The sequence below is a fragment of the Cyprinodon tularosa genome, unplaced genomic scaffold (genome assembly GCF_016077235.1).
Source record: "Cyprinodon tularosa strain WSP-4 unplaced genomic scaffold, ASM1607723v1 ctg29, whole genome shotgun sequence".
Classification (NCBI taxonomy): domain Eukaryota; kingdom Metazoa; phylum Chordata; class Actinopteri; order Cyprinodontiformes; family Cyprinodontidae; genus Cyprinodon; species Cyprinodon tularosa.
Window position 1 is genome coordinate 667,328 of NW_024038996.1, and position 23,571 is coordinate 690,898.

Consider the following 23,571-nt stretch of genomic DNA (forward strand, 5'->3'; position numbering starts at 1 on the left):
AGATAATTATCTTGCTATCTCGGAAAAACAATGTTTTAACCGTAATAATGAGATAGTTATGTCATTGTCTTGAGAAGGCAAAGAAAAAAAAAAGTCGAGTACAACCGCTCTCGGCTTCCATATATATGAGATAACCCCCACAGCATTACACTGCCTGTTTGCTTGTTTCTGATTCTTCTCATGGGCGCCACCTACTTATGGAACTCCACTTCCAACCTACAAAGGCATTTCTCTTACAGATGTGGCGCCATTTAAAATGACCCAACAAGCTTTTCAATGGTGTAAGATTTATGGTCCAGAAACATTAACACAAGAAAAGAAATCATAATAGTTTCCTACCTTTTTTGCTGTTTATTAAGAAGGGTGTAAAGCAGTGTCAAAATATATATATATTTTTTCTGTTCCAAGAGTTATACTTTTTAAGGCAAACCTCCAACTGTAAACAGTAACACTACTCCTGGCAAACAGTCTTCAAATTAGAGTACACAGGTTCTGTTTTTCTCTGTCCCATTCACCACCTGTGTTTCACCCTTTCTTTAGAGATCAAGGTGACTACAGCTTCAATGCAATACAATCTCAATAAAATTTGAACTTACTGTGCCAAAGTCAAAGAGAATCCCTAAATATCACCAGCTTTATCCAAATTGTCAAATGTAAACCTTTTACATGAAGCTTCAAACTCCATAAAGCAAAACGTTAAAAAATTTAGAATAAAATAATCTTTTACCAGTTTTGTTCCATGAATAATTTGATTGATTGTAACCAGTTTGTGTTATTAAACTCATGTTCCAGTGCAGTGCCGCACAGCTTTAATAGATACTTTTTTTTTTGTATTTTACACATGTGCAAGCGCTTACTGATGTGCCAACCTCAATTTCATTTTTCCCTTGTCACTTTCAGGAGGGGTTTTCCCTGAAGACTTCTCCATTTTGTTTACCATCAAGCCCAAGGCTGGGCTCCAGTCTTTCCTTTTATCTGTGTATAACCAACAAGGCATCCAGCAGCTGGGAGTGGAGGTGGGCCGTGCCCCCGTCTTCCTGTATGAGGACCAGCATGGCAAACCCGCCCCAGAGGAGTACCCTTTGTTCCGCTCCATCAACCTTGCTGATGGCAAGTAAGTGACTGCCTTTACAAAAGGCCTTTAAACACAGGAGGGAAAAAGTGGGTGGCTGATGTTTGTGTTCACAGAATTTTCTCTTTACCAGGATTTAACCACTAGATCAACTCTAAACTGAGGTTTTGGTATTAAATTTCAAAGACTTAAATTGTGAAATCTGTGGGATTATCTGAAGGGTAATGCATCACAATTTAAAGCTCATCCAAACACTTTTAATAAGATTGATAGGTTGCGTTTTATCTTAAAAAGAACCAGTCTGCGCAAAATATTTTTCCAAGCGCCTCTCGCCGGCTAAAGTGACTTATAACTCTGCAGATTAATTATTATCATGTGTTTGTTTAGTCGTTAATAGCACATGGAACAATTTAGACAGTAATTGCAAATAAATTGTAGCAAACAATATAATGACAGCCTTTGTTTTCTCCTGACAATTTACAGTCATGGTGCAGTGATATGGAACAATGGTTGGGATCTTTATGACCTGCGTAGCTCCAAGGGAAACATATCCAAACATTGTTATAAAAGTTGTCATTAATCATTTAAAGAAATGCTAAGAGAAATGGTTAAAAGTTTTTCCATATGTTGATATCTTATTGGTAAGACTTACATCAAAAACATCATGTCTATACAGCGACATGGAAAAGTATTCATGTCTATAGAATTCAACCATGTTTTTTTATTAAGAATTAATGTGAGACGCTTAATTATCTTTTTTAGAAACAAAAAAATCAAAGTGTGGCTGTTATTGTATTAAGGCTTTGGTTCCCTATCCACCGATACCCCTGAATAAAAATTAAAAGACTTAAACTGTCATATAAAAAGTTGCTATAACAGCCTTAGTTAAATAAAAAGGAACGAGGTCCATAATACCTAAATGCTATAATTAATTAAATGAGTATAATGATCTGCAGCAAAAACTGGTCTTTTATTGTGTGGGTGAATGTTTATTCCTGAGAAAGATTAAAAACACATGATTTGGTTTTTGTTCTATTTGAATGCATTCATGCCCTACTTTCTGAGATATATATATACATTTTTTTGTTTCAAGTTGAAAACAATATTTTGTTTTCCATCAAATTTAGAATTATGCATTTGTTTTTAGCAAACATTATAAAATTTTAAGAGACGTACATGCATATCATCAGGCTTTTAGCTAGGAATATTCATAAGGTGTACGCCTTGGTGTATCGCATCTTTAGATTTTGCGCGCCGTAGGGAATTATCAAGTTTTGAAATGTAGACTCTCTGAAACTCTATTTCCTGCATATTGAGGTGGAATGCAGCTAACTTTTTTGTCATTGTTACAACACTACTTTTGTGTGATTATGGGAAGTTTGTGACTAGAGGTGGAAATTTCATACGGAAGACATGATATCATTTAGGTAAAATATTATATTTCATAGGTTAATTCAAATCATCAGAAAGTGTAATGCTACCTTAATACCGTGATTTTAGCAACAGAAAAGCGCCTGCTGCTACATTTTTGATGTTTGTAAGGTCAGACAAATAAAGAAAAATAAGGTGTTTACAGCAGCTTAACCATATTTGCTCTGATAAGTGGGTAAGAAGTGGTTTTAATATATTTTATAATACATTTTTATGCAACAAAGTCCACCTAAAACATAATCGGTGCAGTCATATCATCAAGATTACTGCGATCCTGCCTTCAAATATTATTTTACTGTGCGGTCCACTGTCGCTGGGAATCCCCAGATGCAGCTGCCTTTGGCCCAGTTGCCTTCTGGGTTTTTTTTCCCCCTACTGAAAGCAGATGGTAGTTTTTTTCAGGTATTTGGTAGACACTTCAGGCACCAGAACAATAAAACCGAACAAATTTTGCTGGCAGGGGTCCCTATTTTAAGTAGTGTTACGCCGATGCCATTTTTTGGCCCAGATACCGATACCCGATACCTGGCTGTGCAGTATCGGCCGATAACCATAATAATGTAAAATAATTGCCATCATGGCTTTGTCAAGCTGCTGCCTACCTTTGTTAAGCAGGAAAAAATCTAATACAAAGTGAATCCAGTAGAACTTTTTATTGCCTACCAGGAGTGGGTGACAATAGTTGAATAAACTTATGGCTCTCAAAATGGTATCGGTGCCCAATTTGTTGGTACTCGCCGATACCGATACCACCATTATAGGGCAGTATCGGGACCCCGTCCGATACTGTTATCGGTATCGGTGCAACACTAATTTTAAGTTCATTTAGGCGTTAAGAAACTATTTAAGTGGAGTCATCATAGCTCTGTGCATAAGCAGCGATGTCCTGCCAGCTCGCAGATCAGCTTCTCTGATGAGTTGATGTGGCGCGTCAAGCAGCATAAATTAAAATTTTTCCAACTCCAGCAAACAGGGCTTATGATTTTTTTTTTTTTTTTTTAGCAAAGGCCATACAGTACAATGTACGCCCATATGCATTTCTCGTTAAAAGCCTGCATATCATAGTTCTTTACAGTAATTCTTATCATTCAGATTCTTATTTTCAGAGTTTTGAAGAAATAAACCAGCAAAGCACAAAAGTAACAAAAGACTAGCTAACTTGTTTAATAGAATTAATTTCATTTACTCTTGCTTTAAATCATACTCCTTTATTTTCACAAGTAGTATTGGCATTGAAAGGTCAACATAGATGCAAGCTTCATTTCTCATATCTGTCGTTTTGTTTCTAAAACCAATTTTCAGAGTCAATATTTTTTTTCCTCTTTGTGACTCACATCCTTGTTTTAATTGGACAGATTGTACAGTTTACAGCAGACTTTCTGAAGTACAGAACATGAAACTTAGTGATATAAAGTTTGCTTTACTCTCTCCACTGCTGTTTTGACAGTGGTTAACAAACCTTTGTTAACTTTAGCCAATTCCTGTTTCTGAAACTGTTGAATTGTATAATGAAAAACAAAGTCATCTTAGATGTCATAAATCTGATTTCAGGACTGATGCCCTTTTTTCTGTTTATATCAACTGAATCCCAATGAAAAGATTTCCTTGTGTTGCTTTGCAGGGTTAAAAAAGGTTCTGTGCAGATGGGTTAAATGTAGAAGAAATATGCATAACCTTAAGGGAACGTTAAAAAAAATCTTCTCATTAAAAAACTGCTTTATGATACAGATCAAAGCAAACTAAAAATGGCGAATAAAGGTTTTGTCCTTGCACCATTAGCAGGATATAAATCTCTGGATGTCAGGTACACAAAATTTTATTGATGACCTTTTGAACGATCATGAGCTTTAGACGGACTAGCAGGCAGATTTTGTTTCAGACACTGTGACGGCTGTTTTTCATCTGCTGAAAAGCATGACTGATGGCTATTTCATTCCAACAACTGCTGCACATAGAAAGAGAAAAATACACAACACTGAAATATTTTCCCTGAATAAGCAGTTCACATATACATACAATGAAACTATTTCTTATACAGTTTTTAACGATTTCTCACCTCTCTTCTTGCCTTACAGATGGCACAGAGTGGCCATCAGTGTTGAGAAGAAGAGCGTTACCATCTTTGTGGACTGTAAGAAGAAAGTGACCAAACCACTTAAAAGAAGCGACCAAGCTGTGATCAACACTGAAGGTATTACAGTCTTCGGCACCAGAATCCTGGACGACGAGGTCTTTGAAGTAAGTTTGAACTTCCGTTAAAGAACTCTTGGCCTGTAAAGACATATTTCCTTTTTTTAGTGTGCATTTTTAAAATTGTTTATTTTATTCATCCTAATCATAATTTGGAAGATTACATTTAGAACATATAACTTCTTTGCAGTCTATTTGTTATGTGTAGGTATAGAAGCCCTTATTGAAGGAAACAATGGCAATATTTTTTGACATTGACTTTGCAAAGTAAATCTTTAAAAAATTTTGTTACATACTTATGGAGCTATGTTCTATCAACAGTTCTGTATTATTTATTTATTTATTTATTTTTAACAGTGTCCTGTCTGGCAATGTATCAATAAGAATAATTGTCTGGATGCCAAAAAGAGCCCAACAGATTTTACTTTCACAAGTGTAGCAGTATGGCAATTGCCCTATTGCTCCACTTGATTCATGCATATAAATTGCTTTATGATAATTATGCAGGGATGCACACTGCAATGTAAATAGAGCAGAAAAACAGAAGAAAAAGGAAAGAAAAAAACGAAAAAAGAGAGAAGATGAAAGAAAGAGGAGATAGAAAGGAGACAATGACAAAACATTTTCAGTCTGCTTCATCACCTGTAACGAGATGTAAAAAGAACAGCACAACCGAAAGACATGGTACGAGACATACAATAAAGCAACACCTTGAAACTATCGCTGAAGTAGTATTATTAAGTCTGACATGTACTCTGTGTTGCCTGAAGATATGAATCAACAGTTCTAGATATGTTTTGTTTTTATCAAAATAGAAAAAAGGTAATTCTTATTAATGAATATAACAAAACCAACTTATTCCAATATTTGACATGTGGAATTATTATATTTTAAAAGATTAAAAGCAGTCCCTAATACAGTTAGGGACTTATGAACTTAAAATTTTATTGCAGTTGACCTTTAAGTCTCATGGTTTCGGGTACTTCTTAGTTTAGGACATAGTTAAACCAGCAGTAACTTTTCTTGCTATTTGATTTGCAGTAACCAGCTGTGCCAATCTGAAATGGCAATTTTATGCTCCCAGTGCAAACATTTCAATGACGCAATTTAAGGCTATAGATTTCAGATTTTTCTTTTATTAAGTTATAAATACTTTGCAGTGGTGGATTTTATTGGCCAGAACAACAATGTTGGAATTGGATGAATGTCTCTTAAAAAGCCTCTTGCACAATGTGATAATCATTATATTTTTCTCCCCTCAGCACAGACTGAGTTGGTTTAAATATTTGACTAACTTTGAAGACAGAAGTCTGCTTTGAACAGATGTCATACTATTCTGTAAATATTTACAGCAAAACAGTTGGAATGGAGGGTTAGAATTTGCAGAAATATCCATTTGGTTTTATGATTGAGGTTGCAGTGGGGTTGCACAGGTAGTGACCTGCTTCGTGGAAAATGTGAGCTAAATGCTACCATAAAAAAACAGGCTCTCTTTGATGTCACTGCACATGGAATGCATGCAAAACGGAGCAGCCTGCAAGATGTTTGCCTCCAGGTCAGAGATTACTTTCCACTGTAAAGATAGTTGAAAATATCGATGCAACTTTTCATCACAAACAGGTTTTTGGTATTTAAAACTATTTCCAGTAATACTTAACACACAGATGACATGAGGTCATCAAATCCAATCCATTTAATATACATCTTTGTTTTTTAATGTCTTTTTAAAGACTTATTGTTATAAATTATTTGGAATAAGAGTAAATGGGACATGAATTGTAATTTAGCTAATTAGGAGATGAAAAATAGTAGCTAATCTATTTTTAGTTTGGGTAGGAGCTGCTTTTGCTCCTTTTTTAAAGACCAATTATACTAAATCGTCCTAAATTACAGAGCAGTTTGTTTTACTTTTAGAACCTTTATAAGAGGTGCTTTTTGTTCCAAAGTTTCAGGATTTTCACAGGTAACAAAAACGTTTAATTAGTGTTTAATACAGAAGCAGCATGTAAATTTCAAACACTGGTGGTTCTAGAACCAAGTTTCTAGGCCAGGGAGGCTTGAAACAGTTTTTATGTCTTAAGCCATCAGCCCAACAGCTTTGGACGTATAAATATTATAAAGAGCAAATCTTTAAATACCTTTAAGCTTTGTTCAAGAAATGTTTTTTTTTTGTGAAAGACCATGTAAAAAGAATTCTCCAATTTTCTTCTAAACACATTTAAAAATGTCATAAATGTATTGTTCTAGACATGTAAAAACAACCTTTAATGACTGCATTGCGGGGCAGAGAAATAATTTGAGACATAGTTTTATATTCTTAGTTGTGTTTTTAATTATTTAAATTCAGAAGTGGTATGATAAACTGAAAACACACATTTATTTCTACTTTAAACTGTCTTTAAAAAAATAAGAAAAAGAACTTTTCAACTTTTCAAGTAACTTTATCTGTAAAATTTATTTTGGCATTGTATTCAAGTCTACCTTACTGCAATAGATTCCACATGCAGGTGTCAAAGCTGGACTTGAAGAGAGCACGGCAGGCTGAAGGAAAATATGAGCAGAGTGTGCTCAGTCCTGGCCTGACATTCACAGATGTTTAAGAGATATACTCGATGACCTGTTCCCCAAATGCTACCACCCCCATTACACATACCCCCCAACCCCCACACACAAATATATGTATAAATGTACACGCATATCTATATATATATATATATATATATATATATATATATATATATATATATATATATATATATATATATATATATATATATATATATATATATATATAGATATAGATATGCGTGTACATTTAAACATTTAAATAACCATTTAAACTTAAAGGATTAATCTTAAACAAAACCTTTTTTAACAATAGCATTGTTTTTTGTGGGGTTTTATTTGTCTGTTTGGAGGTCATTCTGTTTTACTTGGTTAAGCAGATGATGAAGGGCGGTGAAGATATTTTGTCCATGTTCCAAATGTTCCAAAATGCTTTCCCTTGAGCTGGGCTGATGTTTGCAGATGAACAGCTAGAGGCTGATGGGCTCCAAGCCTTAAATAAATTGTTCTTCACAGTTGTCAGGAGGAGAAACAAAGTCATTGTGCTTTAATCATTCTATGATTTAGATGCAGTTGATCAAAATATTTCTTTTGGTTGAGGATATCACTTCAGCATTTAATGTTTCTATGTTTTTTGTTTTTGTTTACTTTGTATCAGAAATTGACACAAATTAATGCCTAAATTTGATGCGAAACAATTATAATGGCATTCTTATTTTATTACATGTACATTCTTAAAGATTTGTATGCATTCATTTCCAGTCCATTGTTCTCTGATTGATCTAAACAATATTCATGCAATCCAGTGAGTTTCCATTTTTAGAAAACTGATTAGATCGTTGATTGGTGCATTCTTACATATTCAAATACTTTGGGTTTAATGTATATCTGGTATATTTAGGAAGATTGTCCTCCTGGGAGCTAAGTCTCTGTCCCAGCCTCAAGTCTTTTGCAGACTATTATATTTTTCCTTTTTTTCTAGTTTCCCTCTGTGTAGCCTGTTTCTATTTCCTTGTCTCATATGAACAAAAAGCATCTCATAGCATGATGCTGCCACCTCCATGTTGGTAATTATTATTTCAACTTCTGTTTCCTACAGCCAATTCAATGGTGATTTGGAGGTATTTGCACATGCATATATGAGCTGCTGGGATGAATGTGTTTCTGGGAATAATATTACATTGACAGTACCCAGATAAACAATGGCAACATGCTAATGCTAGTATGTTTGCTTCTCTCAGGAATATCCAAATAAGAGTCATGTTATTTTCTGTGTTTCCTGGACGGGGCCGCCTTTTACAGCTGCTTTTTGTATCTCTGCTTCTGTCTCCTTGAACCTCAGTCGGCCTCAGCAGATGGCCGCTCACACTGAGCCTGGTTCTGCTGGAGGTTTCTTCCTGTTAAAAGGGAGTTTTTCCTCTCCACTGTCGCTACAAGCATGCTTAGTGTGAGGGATTGCCTTCAAGTCAATGAGTCAATGCAATCAACTGGTTTTCCTTAGATAGAAAACTTTGTATCAATTTGACTGTATGATCTGGTTGAACTGTAAAGTGCCTTGAGATGAAGTGTGTTGTGAATTTGGCGCTATATAAATAAACTGAATTGAATTGACTGAATTATTACTAAAATCATTTAGAATTATTAATGGGCCTTAGGGATCCAAACATACATTTTATGCAACATAGATTTAAGAGTGATAATAAATGTAAGCAAGTGGCATTAACATTTGTTGAGAAATGTTCCTTTAATAAGATAAGATGCCACAAACCACCGGCTGCTGATTCAGAAAATAATTTGAGAGTTGCAAGCAATCTTAGAAGTGATAAACTGGATATACAGCAGTTCTTACTTAGCATAGGTTCCACTAGTAAGCTTTGTTGCCAGATCACTTGAATCAATAGGCAAAAAGATCTACTATAAATTGCTGAGGAAATATATTAACCCTTGTAGCTTTAAAAGTTGTTGAAAGTTATTTAACAAACTTTTTTATCCCAATGTCTGCAGAAACAGCTGAAATGTATCAAAGTTTGATTTTTTTTTTTCAGTTTTACTTTACTTGAATGTGGAGGCTCATTATTTGCTTCCTCCAATACAAACCGCAGACACCTCCAGCTGGTAATCACAAACATTTGACTTAATTACCTACTTCCAAGAAGTTTTGTAATCAGTTGTGTTAAAAAAAAAAAAAGACAAAAAAACCCACCCTCTCTTTGTTGTCTCTCTGACCGCCGAGACTAATGATTTAATCCTAACGGGAGAATCAGAAGACTGACACTGTCTGGGTCGAATAAAGCAGTGTCCGTCTGCTTCTGTAAACTTCTTAATTTATAGTAAAATATTAAACGAGCTTCAGGAAGAAACAGAAGGGTTTTTATTTCCTTCTTTTTTCCTTTTTCCAAAAGAAATGGTTTGCTCATTAACTAATTGAATATTGTCATGATTCAAGTGAAGGTCAGAAATTCTGAGACTTTTATTTTGGCAAAAAGAAACATTAATAGGTTTGTATTTCTGCATCCGTGACAAGATGATTTCTGTCATTATGTCTGAAATGGAGCTGGGCCTATTGAGCTCACTGCTGTGGATCATTCCTGGGATTCTGAGAAAGAACAAGAACACATTCCCAAAAAGATGTGCAGTTTGACCCAGACGTGAACGGCAACAAAATAAACAGAGATATGCTTAAGGAAGTCACAAGGATGAAAGAAAAAGCTGAGGGAGGCATGGAATGAGGATTTCATCAGGGAGTGTGGGATTGACTGAATCACTCCGAGGCTTAAGAAACTGCCTTATGTGTGTGGTCTGTTGATGAGATTTCAGTGTGATTTTCATTTAGAGTGTTTTGTACATATAATGACTGCAGGCATGTTTGGAACGGTAACCTTTGTTTAAAAAAGAGAGAATTAAAAGAATATAGTGATTCTACCCAGACATATATAGTTGGTAGAGGAGGAAGCAGACATAGATCATGCCAGACTGAAGGTGTCTGTGTTTAATCGCTCCTGTCTTTTCCCAGTATGCTGCAGTATTAACACTGTTATTTCTCCAACACATTTTCAAAACTGTTTATTGTGTTAAGTAAAGAGGTTTACCAGGTCAAACTAATTCCCAGATGTTTTTCTACACCCAATTCGACAAAACCCCCTAACAAACTCCCTCGATAAATTGCATAAGCTTTTGTAGCCCTTGAAGTTTTTAACCCTCCTTTCACATTGTAGCCAAAAAATGTATTATATTATGTTGGAATGTTTCTTAATCGATTAAACATAATGTACTCTCAAAAAACCTATCCGAACACAACAAAAACTTTCAAAATATAACTGTATTTTCATAACTCGTGGAAGTAAATAAGAACATCTGCCTATGGAATACATACTGTATTTGTTCACCTTAAAATGAAATAATTCGTTATTATGCACTTGAAATAAGATAATAGAGTTATTTTTTCTTATTTTAAATGAAAATGATCTTATTTCATTTTTTTTTACAGTGTATTATGTGAGATATTATTTATGGGAAAGTGTGGGTTAGATTATGAAACTATATCCAAAGCTTTAAACATCTCACAGAACCTTGTTCAATCCATCATTTTAAGTGGAAAATGAACGGGAAATTGGTACTCTGACAAATACTGGCCATCCATTTAAAATGATTGGCTGGGAAAGGGAAGCATAACTCAGGAAAACAGTCAAGAGGCCCATGGTGACTCAGTAGGAGCTGCAGAGATGACTGTTAAGTTATGATAATCTGTTGACAGGGCAACTGTTAATCATGCCCTCTGAAAACTTGACACATTGCAAAATAAATCAATTTGGGAAAGAGACCAAAAGATGTGTTGTTTGCAGTTTTCAAAAAACTGGGACTGGGAAGCAAGTTATTGTTTACTTCCCAGTGATAGTAAGAATGAGGCAATACTGAAAGAAAACCTGCCAGATTACAACATGGGTGGGTGTTCTTGTGCACTTTTGATGTTGATTTTGGTATTTACCATAATTACGATACCACATTAAGGCAGCAGTAGTAATTTAGTTAATTAAAGTAACTATTTCCTAATGTTGCATTTTTAAATAGTCAATTTAAAAGAATAAAATATATTAATCTTTGCTACTTTGTGTGCTGGGACATCTTTATTTATTTAGTTAATTTTTTTTAAATGTTTTAATGTTTAGGGAAGAATACACGTAAATGAACATTGATGTAAACGTGTCGTAGCCATAAAGCTGGTTTTTTAGCTGTTATCCCTGTGTTTAATGCCAAGTGAGTTGCAATATATTTATGTGAATGTCAGAATTTTTGAATTGAGAAAGCTTTCTGGATGGGCAGCGAAAGGTCTTCAAACTTGGAATACAACGTCCTGTGTTTTTACATTTTTTTGGAATTATTCTAGGAAAAAACATAGCAGGATTTTATTATCCCAGTTTTTCTATGTGAAAAAACAGTATGAATGTATGAAGCAGTATATAGGCAGGCAATTATCAGTGTGTTGCCAATGGTTAGATGCTGTTTGGAGCTTCTTTAGATTAGAGAGGCCTCTGACTGACTTAATGAGTAAATGACAGGAACCTTTAGCCATTGACTTTCTTTCCATTAGGAACTCTCTCATTGAATCAGTGGCTCTGCTCAATTGTCTCTTCTCTCAGTCCGTGTTCAAGGCATGCTGAGCACCCATCCACACTGCGGCTCCTCACCCAATGGGTGCTACGTACGCTTCTTTCAGCTCCCTGCTGCTTAGATTTTTAAGTACCGTAACATCATTACCAATATGTGAAAATTGACTGGTTGGATTGCCTTATCAATGAAAAATTACCACAGTTACAAACACCGTTATTATGTAACCCTGTTGTTCTCAACACTTGTAATAATTTGACAAAATGTTAAAAAGTTCCACTGGAAGGAATACTTTCTTAAGGTACAGTAACTATAGAGAATTGTGAACATTCGGACCCCACAGAGTGATTTCTTGTAAGGAAACCTAAAGGAAAAAAATGATACATCTGTTTTCAACCAAAGAGCTATGATCCAAACAGACTATCCCTCTATGAACCAAAAAGCTTAATTAACCTATGTTTAATTTAGGTTGTCCCAACACTGCTCAGATTTACTGGTTACATATGATGGGAGTGCAGAGCGATGAGAGTTTAATTCCTTCCAGAGGTTTAAGCTTATACAGATGTTGCCTCCTGTCATTTAATGCACTCTGCATGAATTAACTTCCTCTTAAAGGGCCACCCTGATTGTACCCTCTCTTTACTTTTTGAGAGTAATTTTGCTAGATTTTTTTACTGAGGTGGAATCCAAAGAATGTGAAAAAGCCAGGTGAATATTAATTGTGTTTTTCTTTTAGAATACAGGGAAAGTTCGTGCTGATTTTCCTGTAAATCCCCATGATAGTATCATGGAAAATATGTCTTTTAAACCCTTTGGAGAGGAGATCTAATTTCCTTTTCCATAGGCTCATGAAAAACAGACGGCTTCAGATAAGTAGTCTTTGGATTTTTGTCTGCTGAGTACAGGGACTTGCTAACCTTAATGATGGAGTATGGGTAGCTGTAGAATAGTTCTTTTTAAAAGCTTTCAGACTCCCCTACAGCCTAGTAGCTTCCTATAAAGCTTGATCTAATTAATAGTCAGAAGACTATTCTCTTTAGTATTTAACATCCGCCTTGTGCTTTTGTTTTTTTTCTTTTTATTATCTCATTTTATTACCGTCAAGCTGGTGGAAGACCTTGGGCAGTCTAGCCAAAGGAAAAAGAGCACACTTTATAGGCATTAAATAATCCCTGTTACAGTATGCTCTCTGAGGTTTTCCCCCTTTTTTCAGGCTTTATAGAAGTGTCTGTTGAGTTCCAATGTTATAAAATCCATGTCAGAAGTAGTTCTAATCACCAGCTGTATCAGAAATGTGTTCCTGAATTTGTGAATCTGATTATTTATACAGTAGTTCTGGCTCCTGCTGTTGCTGTACTTATCCAAACTACATGCCTTTGATAAACATTTCAGCAAAGTCTCCCCAGGAGCTAATTTGGCACAGTTTTAAGAAAAAAAAGAACAGCTGTCTGTACTCCACAAGTAGGAAAACCAGTCAGAATAGACATGTTGGAAATTAAATAAGGCTTACAGGAATTGACCAGAAGCCATGCAGCAAAGAACAGTGCCTTAAAAAAAGATTAATCTTCATTTTTCCAGGTTATAAGTGTAGATTTGAATGTTAAGTGACACTTAAAGAAGCATTATATGCTGTTTTACGGTAACCCAAACTAATATTCTTTGTAACCAACTACCTTTATTAGTCTCCTTATGAGTGAATAGAACAAACTTTGTGAATATTTAAACCTAATTTTAAATCGATATGCCTTCTTAAGGGACATGAGGTTTTATAGACGGAAAGAATAGCATCATCAATACCAAGAAAAAACTGAGTAAACAGGCCAGGGGTACAGTTATGGAGAATTTTGATGCTGGTCCTATGTATAATAGACCACTGGGAAGAGACACAGCATGTCACAACTACAAACCAAGCAAACTATACACATCAAATCTGTAGGAGTTGCCTTTTTGAACAGCAAGCCAAATTTTATCTGTAGCAGAGAAGTAAAGACACATTATTACAGTAGTAATGGTGAAATTGGATGCTTGCAACATTATGCTGTAGTGCCTTACTCTGGTAGGGACACAGGAAGGAAGATGGATGGAGCTAAAAATATCTAAACAAATTTGAAACTGCAAAAGTCATGCTTTGAGTTTCACCTTCTGGCATTCCCTCGTACACAATCTGAGCTACAACCCATAGAGACATTTTGGATGGATGGATGGATGGATGGATGGATGGATGGATGGATGGATGGATGGATGGATGGATGGATGGATGGATGGATGGATGGATGGATGGATGGATGGAAGTATGGATGGATGGATGGATGGATGGATGGATGGATGGATGGATGGATGGATGGATGGATGGATGGATGGAAGTATGAATGGATGGATGGATGCATGGATGGATGGATGGATGGAAGTATGGATAGATGGATGCATGGATGGATGGATGGATGCATGGATGGATGGATGGATGGAAGTATGGATGGATGGAAGTATGGATGGATGGATGGATGCATGGATGGATGGATGGATGGAAGTATGGATGGATGGATGCATGGATGGATGGATTGGATGGATGGATGGATGGGTGGATGTCTGGATGGATGGATGGATGGATGGATGGATGGATGGATGGATGGATGGATGGATGCATGGATGGATGCATGGATGGATGGATGGATGGATGGATGGATGGAAGTATGGATGGATGGATGGATGGATGGATATTAAACTCAGCTTTTGTTTACTTCATAGTATACTCCTTCTGCAGTACATAAAACAGAACACCTTGGCGTGCAGTTGTAACATAACAGAATATTGAAGTCCATAAGTTTTAATAATGTCACAAAGTGTTTGAGAATCTGAGTTTATACATAAAAACATATTTTAAAACATACAGACCAATATAAAAATCCCCAAATGCTTAGCTCTGCTTAGTTTTGTTTAGTTCAAGAGGACAGTTAGATACATTAATCCTGCTCTTGTCTTTGTCTTGTTAATGTCTTGGAGTTTTTGAGCAAAATGTTCTTGTGTTTCCCATGAGGCTGATGTGACTCCATATTGAAGACATTTACAAACCCAAGCAGGAAAAGAAATCAGACTCTAAGAAAAAAAGAGCAAAACAAATCATACCACAGACCATCTCACGTACCTTTTTTGGATATTGGATGTAAATGATCCAACAGACTCCCTGTTTATCTTAACGACCGCTGAGGAAAAATGAGAACATTCATGTGTGAACTCTTTCTCTGCTACCACTGACCTACTCCTCTTTTTTTCAGGGGGATATTCAGCAGCTTTTGATAGTGGCAGACCCAAGGGCAGCCTACGACTACTGTGAAACCTACAGCCCTGATTGTGAAGCACCCAGCCACCACGACACGCCACAGGCTCAGGAACCAGAAGCAGAGGTCAGCATCTTTTGATCTATTTTTGAAAAACAAATAAGCATCAGGTTTCAAGAGTTATTTCTATTTGGAATAAATTCAGGAAATGATGTAGGAGCTGGAGTGGCAGTTACTTGGAAGGATAACCTTACATTTCCCTACTATATGGTATGATTAGAAAAGATCAAGAAGGAGTAAGCAGAAAGCTTGGATTCCTGGAAAGATACAATGCATCAATAATAGGATATTTAACTAGAAAACTATGTTAAGTGCAGTATTTTTTCCTTTTAACTTGATTAAAAAGGCTACTACTTAAACTATTTGGTGTTTTGAAAAATTGCTAAGTAACAAAAAACTGAAAATATTTCCTCTAAAATGTGCTATGTGAACAATCCTTTGGCTATAAATTTGAAACTTAGAGACAGAAAAGCTTGCGTAAAGCTGTCAGAGCTGCCTCTTTCTCCAGTCTGTTTCACTAGTGGAAAAACAATGAGATATCAAAATACATGGCTTGGTTTGAAATAAAAATTTTATTAGTGCCGTCTCCAAAACATCACTCAGAACCTCTTTAGCAAGCTTTTAGTTTCTTTTCATCTCAACTCTTTGTGCTGTTTTACAGTTTTATCTTATGGTAAATATTTTCCCTCAGTGTTGCATTAAATAACTCACTTTCTTTTTGCACTAAACTCATTTTGGAACATTTTCTTCTTTTTTTTTTCCTTCCTCAAAGTCTTAGCCTACTTTGGAGTGGCCCTAAGATTTATATCACTAACGAGTTCAGCAGGCTCGGCCCAGACTCACAGGGAAATTTAAGCCTTTCCTTCCCTGACTACTTCCAGTACCTGGAAAAGCAGACTTTGGATTTTTGTTCAGAATAAAATAAAGAGAAACTGGTCCGTTATTCCAAGCTATTGGCAGAACAGAGGGTACCAGCACTGGAAAATATCGCTTCATCATCAAGCTGCTTTCCTCAGCCAACATAAGGAGGTTGTCAATTCCAGCCAGCAGGGAGCAGTTTGGCTTTACAGACATTGTAAATCTTGTTTATTTATTGTTTTTTTCTGTACAGTTAAAATTGGAATGTTCTGCCTATATTCCAGCTCAGTGTGCTAAAACTTACTGAGACTTAATAATATAAAAGAGTATTTCTGTAATGCAGCAATTGCTTTTATAATGAGATACCTTAAACAATTAAAGTATGAAACCGTTTCTGAAGATTTCCCATCTTATGAAGCTTACTGACTTTGGTGTCCTCATCAACATTTCTGTAGGTAGACTAAGAAAATGTCAGAGTGGTACATTTATTAAGCAAATATATTCTATTTTCTTTTTTTTTTTCAAATCTGGCTATTGTAAAACTATTTTGCTTGGCTTTAACACTATAAATAACTACTCTTTGCTTCCCTTTGAGCCTGTCTGGATCTTAAAGCCGAGGCTTCTTTTATGTGACCTTTCCCCCTCCAGACCGCATAACTGAGGCCAACGTTTCACCAAGCGCTTGAGCTTGTATTATTTTTATAAGCTTAGCAGCTGCCTAGAGACTAATATTCATGCCTTTGCTAACCGGGTATTACATAGCATGACTGCTCTGTTATAATAATTTACTTTGCCTCTTTTTATACAATGCAAGGATAATGAAATCTCTTTCACAAAGGAATGTAGAAGATGACTGTAATCATTATATGTAGATCATGTGTGCTTCAGTACTGTACAGTAGAAGTAGCTGGAGAAAAAAACCTCTGAAGAGAAGCTAAGAAGCTAAAGCATTGATTCTAGCTAGTAATGGCTTTATCAGAAGCATAGACACTTCGGAAAAGAATGCTTTAAAAGATAAAAAAAGCTCTCTGTAGGAGACACAGACACAGAACTCAGCAGACTGTAATTATGGGAGTTCTTGAATAGAACTATGCTACATGCTTTTAACAAGTCCTACAGGTCTTGCTAAGACTTTTCTGTCTGCAAGTTGAAATGGATTATGTTAAAACTGTTTAAACTACAACTGAAACAAAAATGATTTTGTTTGCATAATTTTGCTCTTGGTTATGACTCTAACTAGGCTTCATTGGGATAACAATGTTTGAAACTTGGTCCAGTTTTCATTTAGGGCTTTCTGTCTGGAGTTGGCATGTTCTGCTTGTCCATGCATGGGTTCTCTGAGCTTCGTCCTGATTAAGGCTGAGTAAAAAAATCCATTTAAATGATTTTGAATAAATTACTTTACATTTTTGCTGAATCTATGTCTAGGGAATGAGATCGATTAGTTTTATAGTGACACGCGTGACGTTCACACTCAAATGAGCAAGAAAGATGCACTCAAGATTACTTCAAGCCAGGCAGCTGCAAATATAGCCAATAGATTGACTGAAGACATTAATAAATTGGGGTTGACCAGCAAACACCCTGTAGTTGTTACAGACAATGCTGCAAATTTGGTTTGTGCATTGAAGATAATGCAGCTCATGCATGTCTGCTGTGTCACGTCTGCTTGCTCGAGTGAGGCTTCACTTTTTCACTTTTCACAAACAAGTTTTCACTTAAAAACAGTTTTGTTCACACCTCAGGCTTAAACTGTGATTTACAAGTTTGCACTTTGAGTTTAATGTGACTGGAAAAAATAAAATATATTAGTATTTTGAAATACAGTTGAACCTCTTTCATTACTGTAAAAACAGATCAAATCGAAATTAATCGATTTAGAACTGTATGAATCAAAATCTAATCGATTCAGGACTTTGGCGAAAATACCCAGCCCTACTCCTGGTATCTTAAAACATCCATGTATGCTAATTGATTTCAGTGAATTGTTTTTGAATAAAAGTGTGTGTGCTCTTTGTTATTTGTATATCTGTACTGTATTTCTCTAAAAGTATTGGAGACCTTTTATCACTTTCTGCATATTGACATCTAAAAATAGGCGCAAAACTTCCAACAAACATTATAAGGGGGTATAGACAAGACAATAAGTGGATGGATGAGTCAAACTGAAGTTTCCTAACTGCAGTTTAACCATATTCACCTCAAAACTGCTAATAAAAGAAATGCCATAAACTCCTCCATCCTCACTTTGCCCTCTGTAGCTCTTTATTTTTTATTGCTCCAGCTATTAAACCTGTGGTTTTACCTCCTGCCTTATAAATTCTGTGTATTATACATCAATAAATATGGGATACATGACAGTCAAATAGTTTGCTTGAAAGAGCCAATAATGACAACTGCAGGTCTTTTTGGTTCCCAGCATTAGGCATCAACTGCGGATCAGCCTTAATCAGCTTAAAATTTGAGAGCTTTAAACATCCTGTGTAAAAAAAAAAAAAAAAAAAAAAAGTAGATAGAGACATGGCCCGGAATGATGTTTACTTACTTTCACCAACTTTTTCTCAAACTTCAAGTTCAGAGTGATTGCAAAAATGGAAAAACAATAAAGACAATCATAGTGATGGTGCATATGGAAAACAGCTGTTTTGGCTTAGATGTGAAGTTAAACCATCTCCTGATCAAAAAGCATATTACATCAGCTGTTAGTGTTCAAACCGGAGGATCAGACTGTTTTTTTATGACTAACAAGGATTTTTTTACATAATGTATTAACATATGCATATTTCTTCTTCACACAGTACCCAATCTATGATTATGGTGAATTTTATGACTATGGTGAAGGGGAGGTAACCACTGATGCTCCTTCTACCTCTGGAGCAAAGGTTGAGGTAAATTAATGCACCTTTATTGTTTTTTTTAAGGAAAATATATAGTTATTAATATTTTTGAGGATCAAAGCTGTTTATTCAAATTTTTTTTGACTGCTAAATATTAATTGCTTATTTTCTTTTATTAACGGCTTATTTCTGCACAACTACTATACATGCTACCCCAAAGATCTTTGTAGAATAGAATTTACAGTAGTAGTGTAATAAATGACTCTTCCTTTTTAATCTGGTGGTAACATATTTGTGTTAAAATTAAGCAACTGTTTTTATCAGGTCTTACCTAACTTTTAAAACTCTTGTTACTCAAATCTTAGACAGCTGGTGGAGACTACTACACTGGCGAGTACGATTACAGCATAGTGGATGGTAAACAGCCTCCGACTGAGTCTTCCAGACAAGGAGAGGTAACCGTTCTACTTTCCTGTTCTTCTGTCTGATTCAATGTTAACTGTTTAGTGAGAACGTTATTATTTTTGGGACACCATTGAGGGTCAAGCAACTTAAAATTGAAGATTGCTGAGATTATCTTTGGAAATGTATTTCAGTTTAAGTGATGCTGTTTGCAATTTTTTTAAATAAACAATTTTTTTTTTTTTAAGTCAGTGTTTATTTAGTTCCGATTTTGGATTGGAAATCGATCTATCAATCCTTAGTATAAAGCATGTTGTTTTTTTTTTTTAGATTTGCCTTATCCAAAACATGGAACACTATTTTCAAAAATATCTTTGTCATTACGTCTTTTCTTTTCCCAAAAACAAGAAGAGGTTGTGGGCTTGTTATATTGACTCAAGTTTAATTACTCTGTGTAACAATGGCTGTTTTTGAGTCAAAGGTTTATAAATCAAATACTCAATAATAAAACACATTGCGTTTTGCCCGACATTTTCCAAATGAAAAACATTTCAGCTTTTCACTAATAATCTCTAAAAACCTTTCTTTACTATTCTTATAATGCCAACATAAGCTGATCAAACTCTTTTCTAGGGTTGCAAATGGCACATAGGCCTTAAATTGACACCCCAGTATAGATATGTAATTTTAAACTGGATAAAAGAATTTCATTTCTGTGTAAATCGTTTGTGTCAGTGCCATAAAGCTTTTAACGAAAATGAAAAAATATTGTTTGCTAAAGGAATTATTTTTCTAAAAAGATTATCTTTTGTACTAACATTTGCTCCTGGTCTCCTTCTTCTCTTAAACGCTTGGGATGATTCAAGACTTACGATACAGAGATTGTGGACGATTACATCACTGGTGTAGACGAGGTTGGCATGGACCCAACCGTTGCTGTTGATGTTCCTGTGGACCCCCCCGTGAAGGTGGATCCTGAAACTGAAGTGACAGAGTTTAAGGAAGAAGACCTAAAAGGATACGATACAGGGGACTATGGGGAGAAACCCTACGGCGGTACCAATTATGGGGATTACACCGATTATGGTGATTACAATCCCACCGATACAAAGCCAACCCCTGAAGTTTATGAGGATGAGATTGGTCCTGGTGTTCCAGCAAAGACCGATTTCAGTGTAAGTGGTTATGCTTAGAAATGACTGAAGGTGTAAAGTCCTAGAAGTAGTTCAAGACATGTGCCTTCTGCATTTGTGACCTCATCCATCCACAATAAAAAATGTTGCTCTTAAGACGTTGTAGAGTTACGTTGTACATAGTTAAAATAATATTAATAATAATTTTGATATTAATAACTGCAACTCAGTGGATCTTCACCGGCTTGGCGGCAATGCCATGTTTGTCATTTTTCTTTTTTTTTTTTTCAAAGGTGCAATTTCATTTTTTTTATTTAAGCCTCAGGCTTTCTATGTTCACCAGCCAGAAACCCAAATATACACAAGCTCGTACAACACACCTCTTGTCTTCTTTAGATAAACAGCTGTCAGCATTTAGCTTGCACTTTGTAGGCTTTCCACCCGAGAAGCCTCTGTTGTTTATCAGACATACCTTTTCCTGGATATTCCAGCAGTAATCTGTTTGTTTGATCTAATGACTTACTTCTTGGCAGTTGATTTATTTTTTTATTTTTTTGTTTCCATCAAAGCCATTGCTGCAGTCAGAGAAAAGTTGCTGACCCCAGCATTATTTCCCTGACAAAAAAAACCAACAACTAAATCTGCTGATTCAGGAGGTGACATGGTTGTAATATTAAAACTGTTAAATTCCTTTAGCTTCCTGTTTCTTTTTTTTTTTTTTTTGTAGAGAGGTTTGGAATTGCGGTCGCTTTTTAAATTATTTTCTTGTGAAGTTATTAAATGAATAGTCTCGGGTAACAACCCTATATAAGTGCACAGATGAAGTGTTTTTTTTTTCATTTAGGCACTTTTTAACAATTCCATTGAAAATAGACGTTATACAGTCTGCATGTTCTCACAGATATGCCACTTTTTACATTGTTTAAATCTTTCTGTGGAGCACTTTAGTCTTCCTGATGTTGTTGGAAAGTGCTATACAAATAAAATTTGATTGACTGATTGATTGGATACCAAATACAGAAATTATGCTCATCTCATATTTAACAATAAGGATAATACAGTTGAGATAATGAAGTATATTTAAAGAATTTTTAAATAGACTTTTGCAATTAAGGGAACTTCAGTTTCCAACAGTTTGTGGTGTTTTTTAGTGGTATTATTAACGCTTAAAGTTGCTCACATTTTCTTTTTGTCTTCAGGTAAGTGGGGGTCAAAGTTACTTGGGACAAAAAGGAGAGAAGGGTGAACCAGCAGTCATTGAGCCGGTGAGTTTACATTTACTGTAATGTGCCCTTATTTGAAAAAACAATCAGATAACTAAAAAGATTTCTGCCCATAATGTTTCACTAAACGAATTTAGAATACATAAAAAAGTTAATCGGCTTATTCTAACGAGCCAATATTTTACTGATTTACCTGCATAAACTTTAATGCATGTACCAGAATAAAGTCATTATATTTAGATCAACATAGGTATAATTTTCCAAATTTGCATGACCTATCTAAGCCACATTTAGTCAGCATTGTTAAAACAGCTGCTAAACCATTGGTGAGCATGCCAAAAGCTTGATCAGGAAGATAAACCCTGCTCTGAAGGTTTTTTTAAACAAAAATGTCAAAATTTATGTTATACCTATTTTACGTATTAAATCAACAGAGGTGAACCAGAAATCAGTTGGCTGAAAGACAAATCAAGAAGTGGATGTGTATGTGTGAAAATGCCTACTTCCCTCAAATGTTTCCTGTTTGGACTGACATTTTCTGGTTTCTTTGTGGAATCTTTGTAAGCATGAATGAGGTAAAGGGAAGCAAAGTCATCTCGCCAACGCAGCCCGGAGTTCTAATGTAGCAATGACAGCTGTTTAGTGAGACCAGATGGTGACAACACACCAGAGGCTGTGCAATGTGTCGTTTTAGTCTCCTCAATTCTCACTATTAACACACACTGGACAAGTTGCTCAAAAGTAGACTAGAACAATACAAAACTTTATCTTTGTTAGTTAACCGTGGTGAGCTGCCTTTGCTGTGGGTTTAATAATTACAAACTATATGTGGGTTTGTCTGACTTTTGTCTCACATCACTGATATATTTCACACTTTGGAATCGGAAATTTCCAAGAGCTTTTTTTTTCGACCAGCGAGTTACATTCCATCCCACTTGTTGTTCCATGATACCAGCCTTTTTTATTAAAGCTTAGTTGGCATAGGACATGGCTGGGTTGATTCGTAATTAAGCAGCAACTAGATACAGCTTAGCCTTCCTATGAACATAATTTTATCTGGATTTATTCAAATATTATATCTTTAATTTTCTTTTTAAATTAGTGTGCATTGACTGAGTTCTTCTCTTCCCTTTCTCAAGATCTTACTATTATTCTATTTAAATTTTTTTTTAGGGATTTTATGGTACTTGTGGCTCATTTTTTTGACAGTAGGCTGACATTAAGGGGATATGAGAGAGGGGGATAGACATACGGCAATAGACCACAGTTTAGATTCGACCTGGGTCGGCCGCGTCGATGACTAAGGCCTCCGTACATGGGTCGTGCGTGCTTACATTTATTAACTACTTAATCAGCTACCGTCAGTAAAAAATAACAAAAACCACATCTTCTCTGCATTGATGGGATAATATTAAGAGACTTGAAATTTTGCAGATATAAAAAAAATCTGTGTTTTATTCAAGATGTTTAAGAGAAAGAAAAGTAATAGACTGGACTTATTAACAGCCGACCTTGCACAATCATAGACAGGTTGCAGATATTACAGGCTAACAATGGAACCAAACAACCCGCTCGTCAGTTTGAATTTGCATGTTTCCAAGCAATACAAGGCCTTTGCTATATAAAGCCTCAAACTCACTGTGAATAAAGACATTTGAATTGAGAAAGATTCCCGGACGGGAAGCGAAACATCTTCAACCTTGAAAAACAAGTCCAGTGGATTGTTTTTTAAACTTTTTTAAAACTTTTACAGAACTTATTAAGGGAGTTATGGAGCTTCCTTAATGTAAAAATGCTTTCATATTCCATAATACATGATAATCTTTTTTTATTTTGGTTAGAATCTGAGCATCTTATTACCATCCATGATTTGCAATAATACTGTAGATGGCTTGTTATAAAGGAAAAGCAGAATGGCCA

General features: G+C 35.5%; 1 protein-coding gene across 1 annotated transcript in view; it reads left to right on the plus strand.

Moving 5' to 3' along the window:
* The window catches only part of LOC119787189 (collagen alpha-1(XI) chain-like), a 112,973-nt gene that overhangs the window by 17,078 nt on the left and 72,324 nt on the right, over window positions 1–23,571 (plus strand). Inside the window, exons 3-9 of the mRNA XM_038290859.1 lie at window positions 901–1,114; window positions 4,579–4,741; window positions 15,136–15,264; window positions 18,855–18,944; window positions 19,259–19,348; window positions 20,162–20,470; window positions 21,628–21,693. Coding sequence (XP_038146787.1) covers window positions 901–1,114; window positions 4,579–4,741; window positions 15,136–15,264; window positions 18,855–18,944; window positions 19,259–19,348; window positions 20,162–20,470; window positions 21,628–21,693 — 1,061 coding nt within the window. The remainder of the gene's footprint in view (window positions 1–900; window positions 1,115–4,578; window positions 4,742–15,135; window positions 15,265–18,854; window positions 18,945–19,258; window positions 19,349–20,161; window positions 20,471–21,627; window positions 21,694–23,571) is intronic.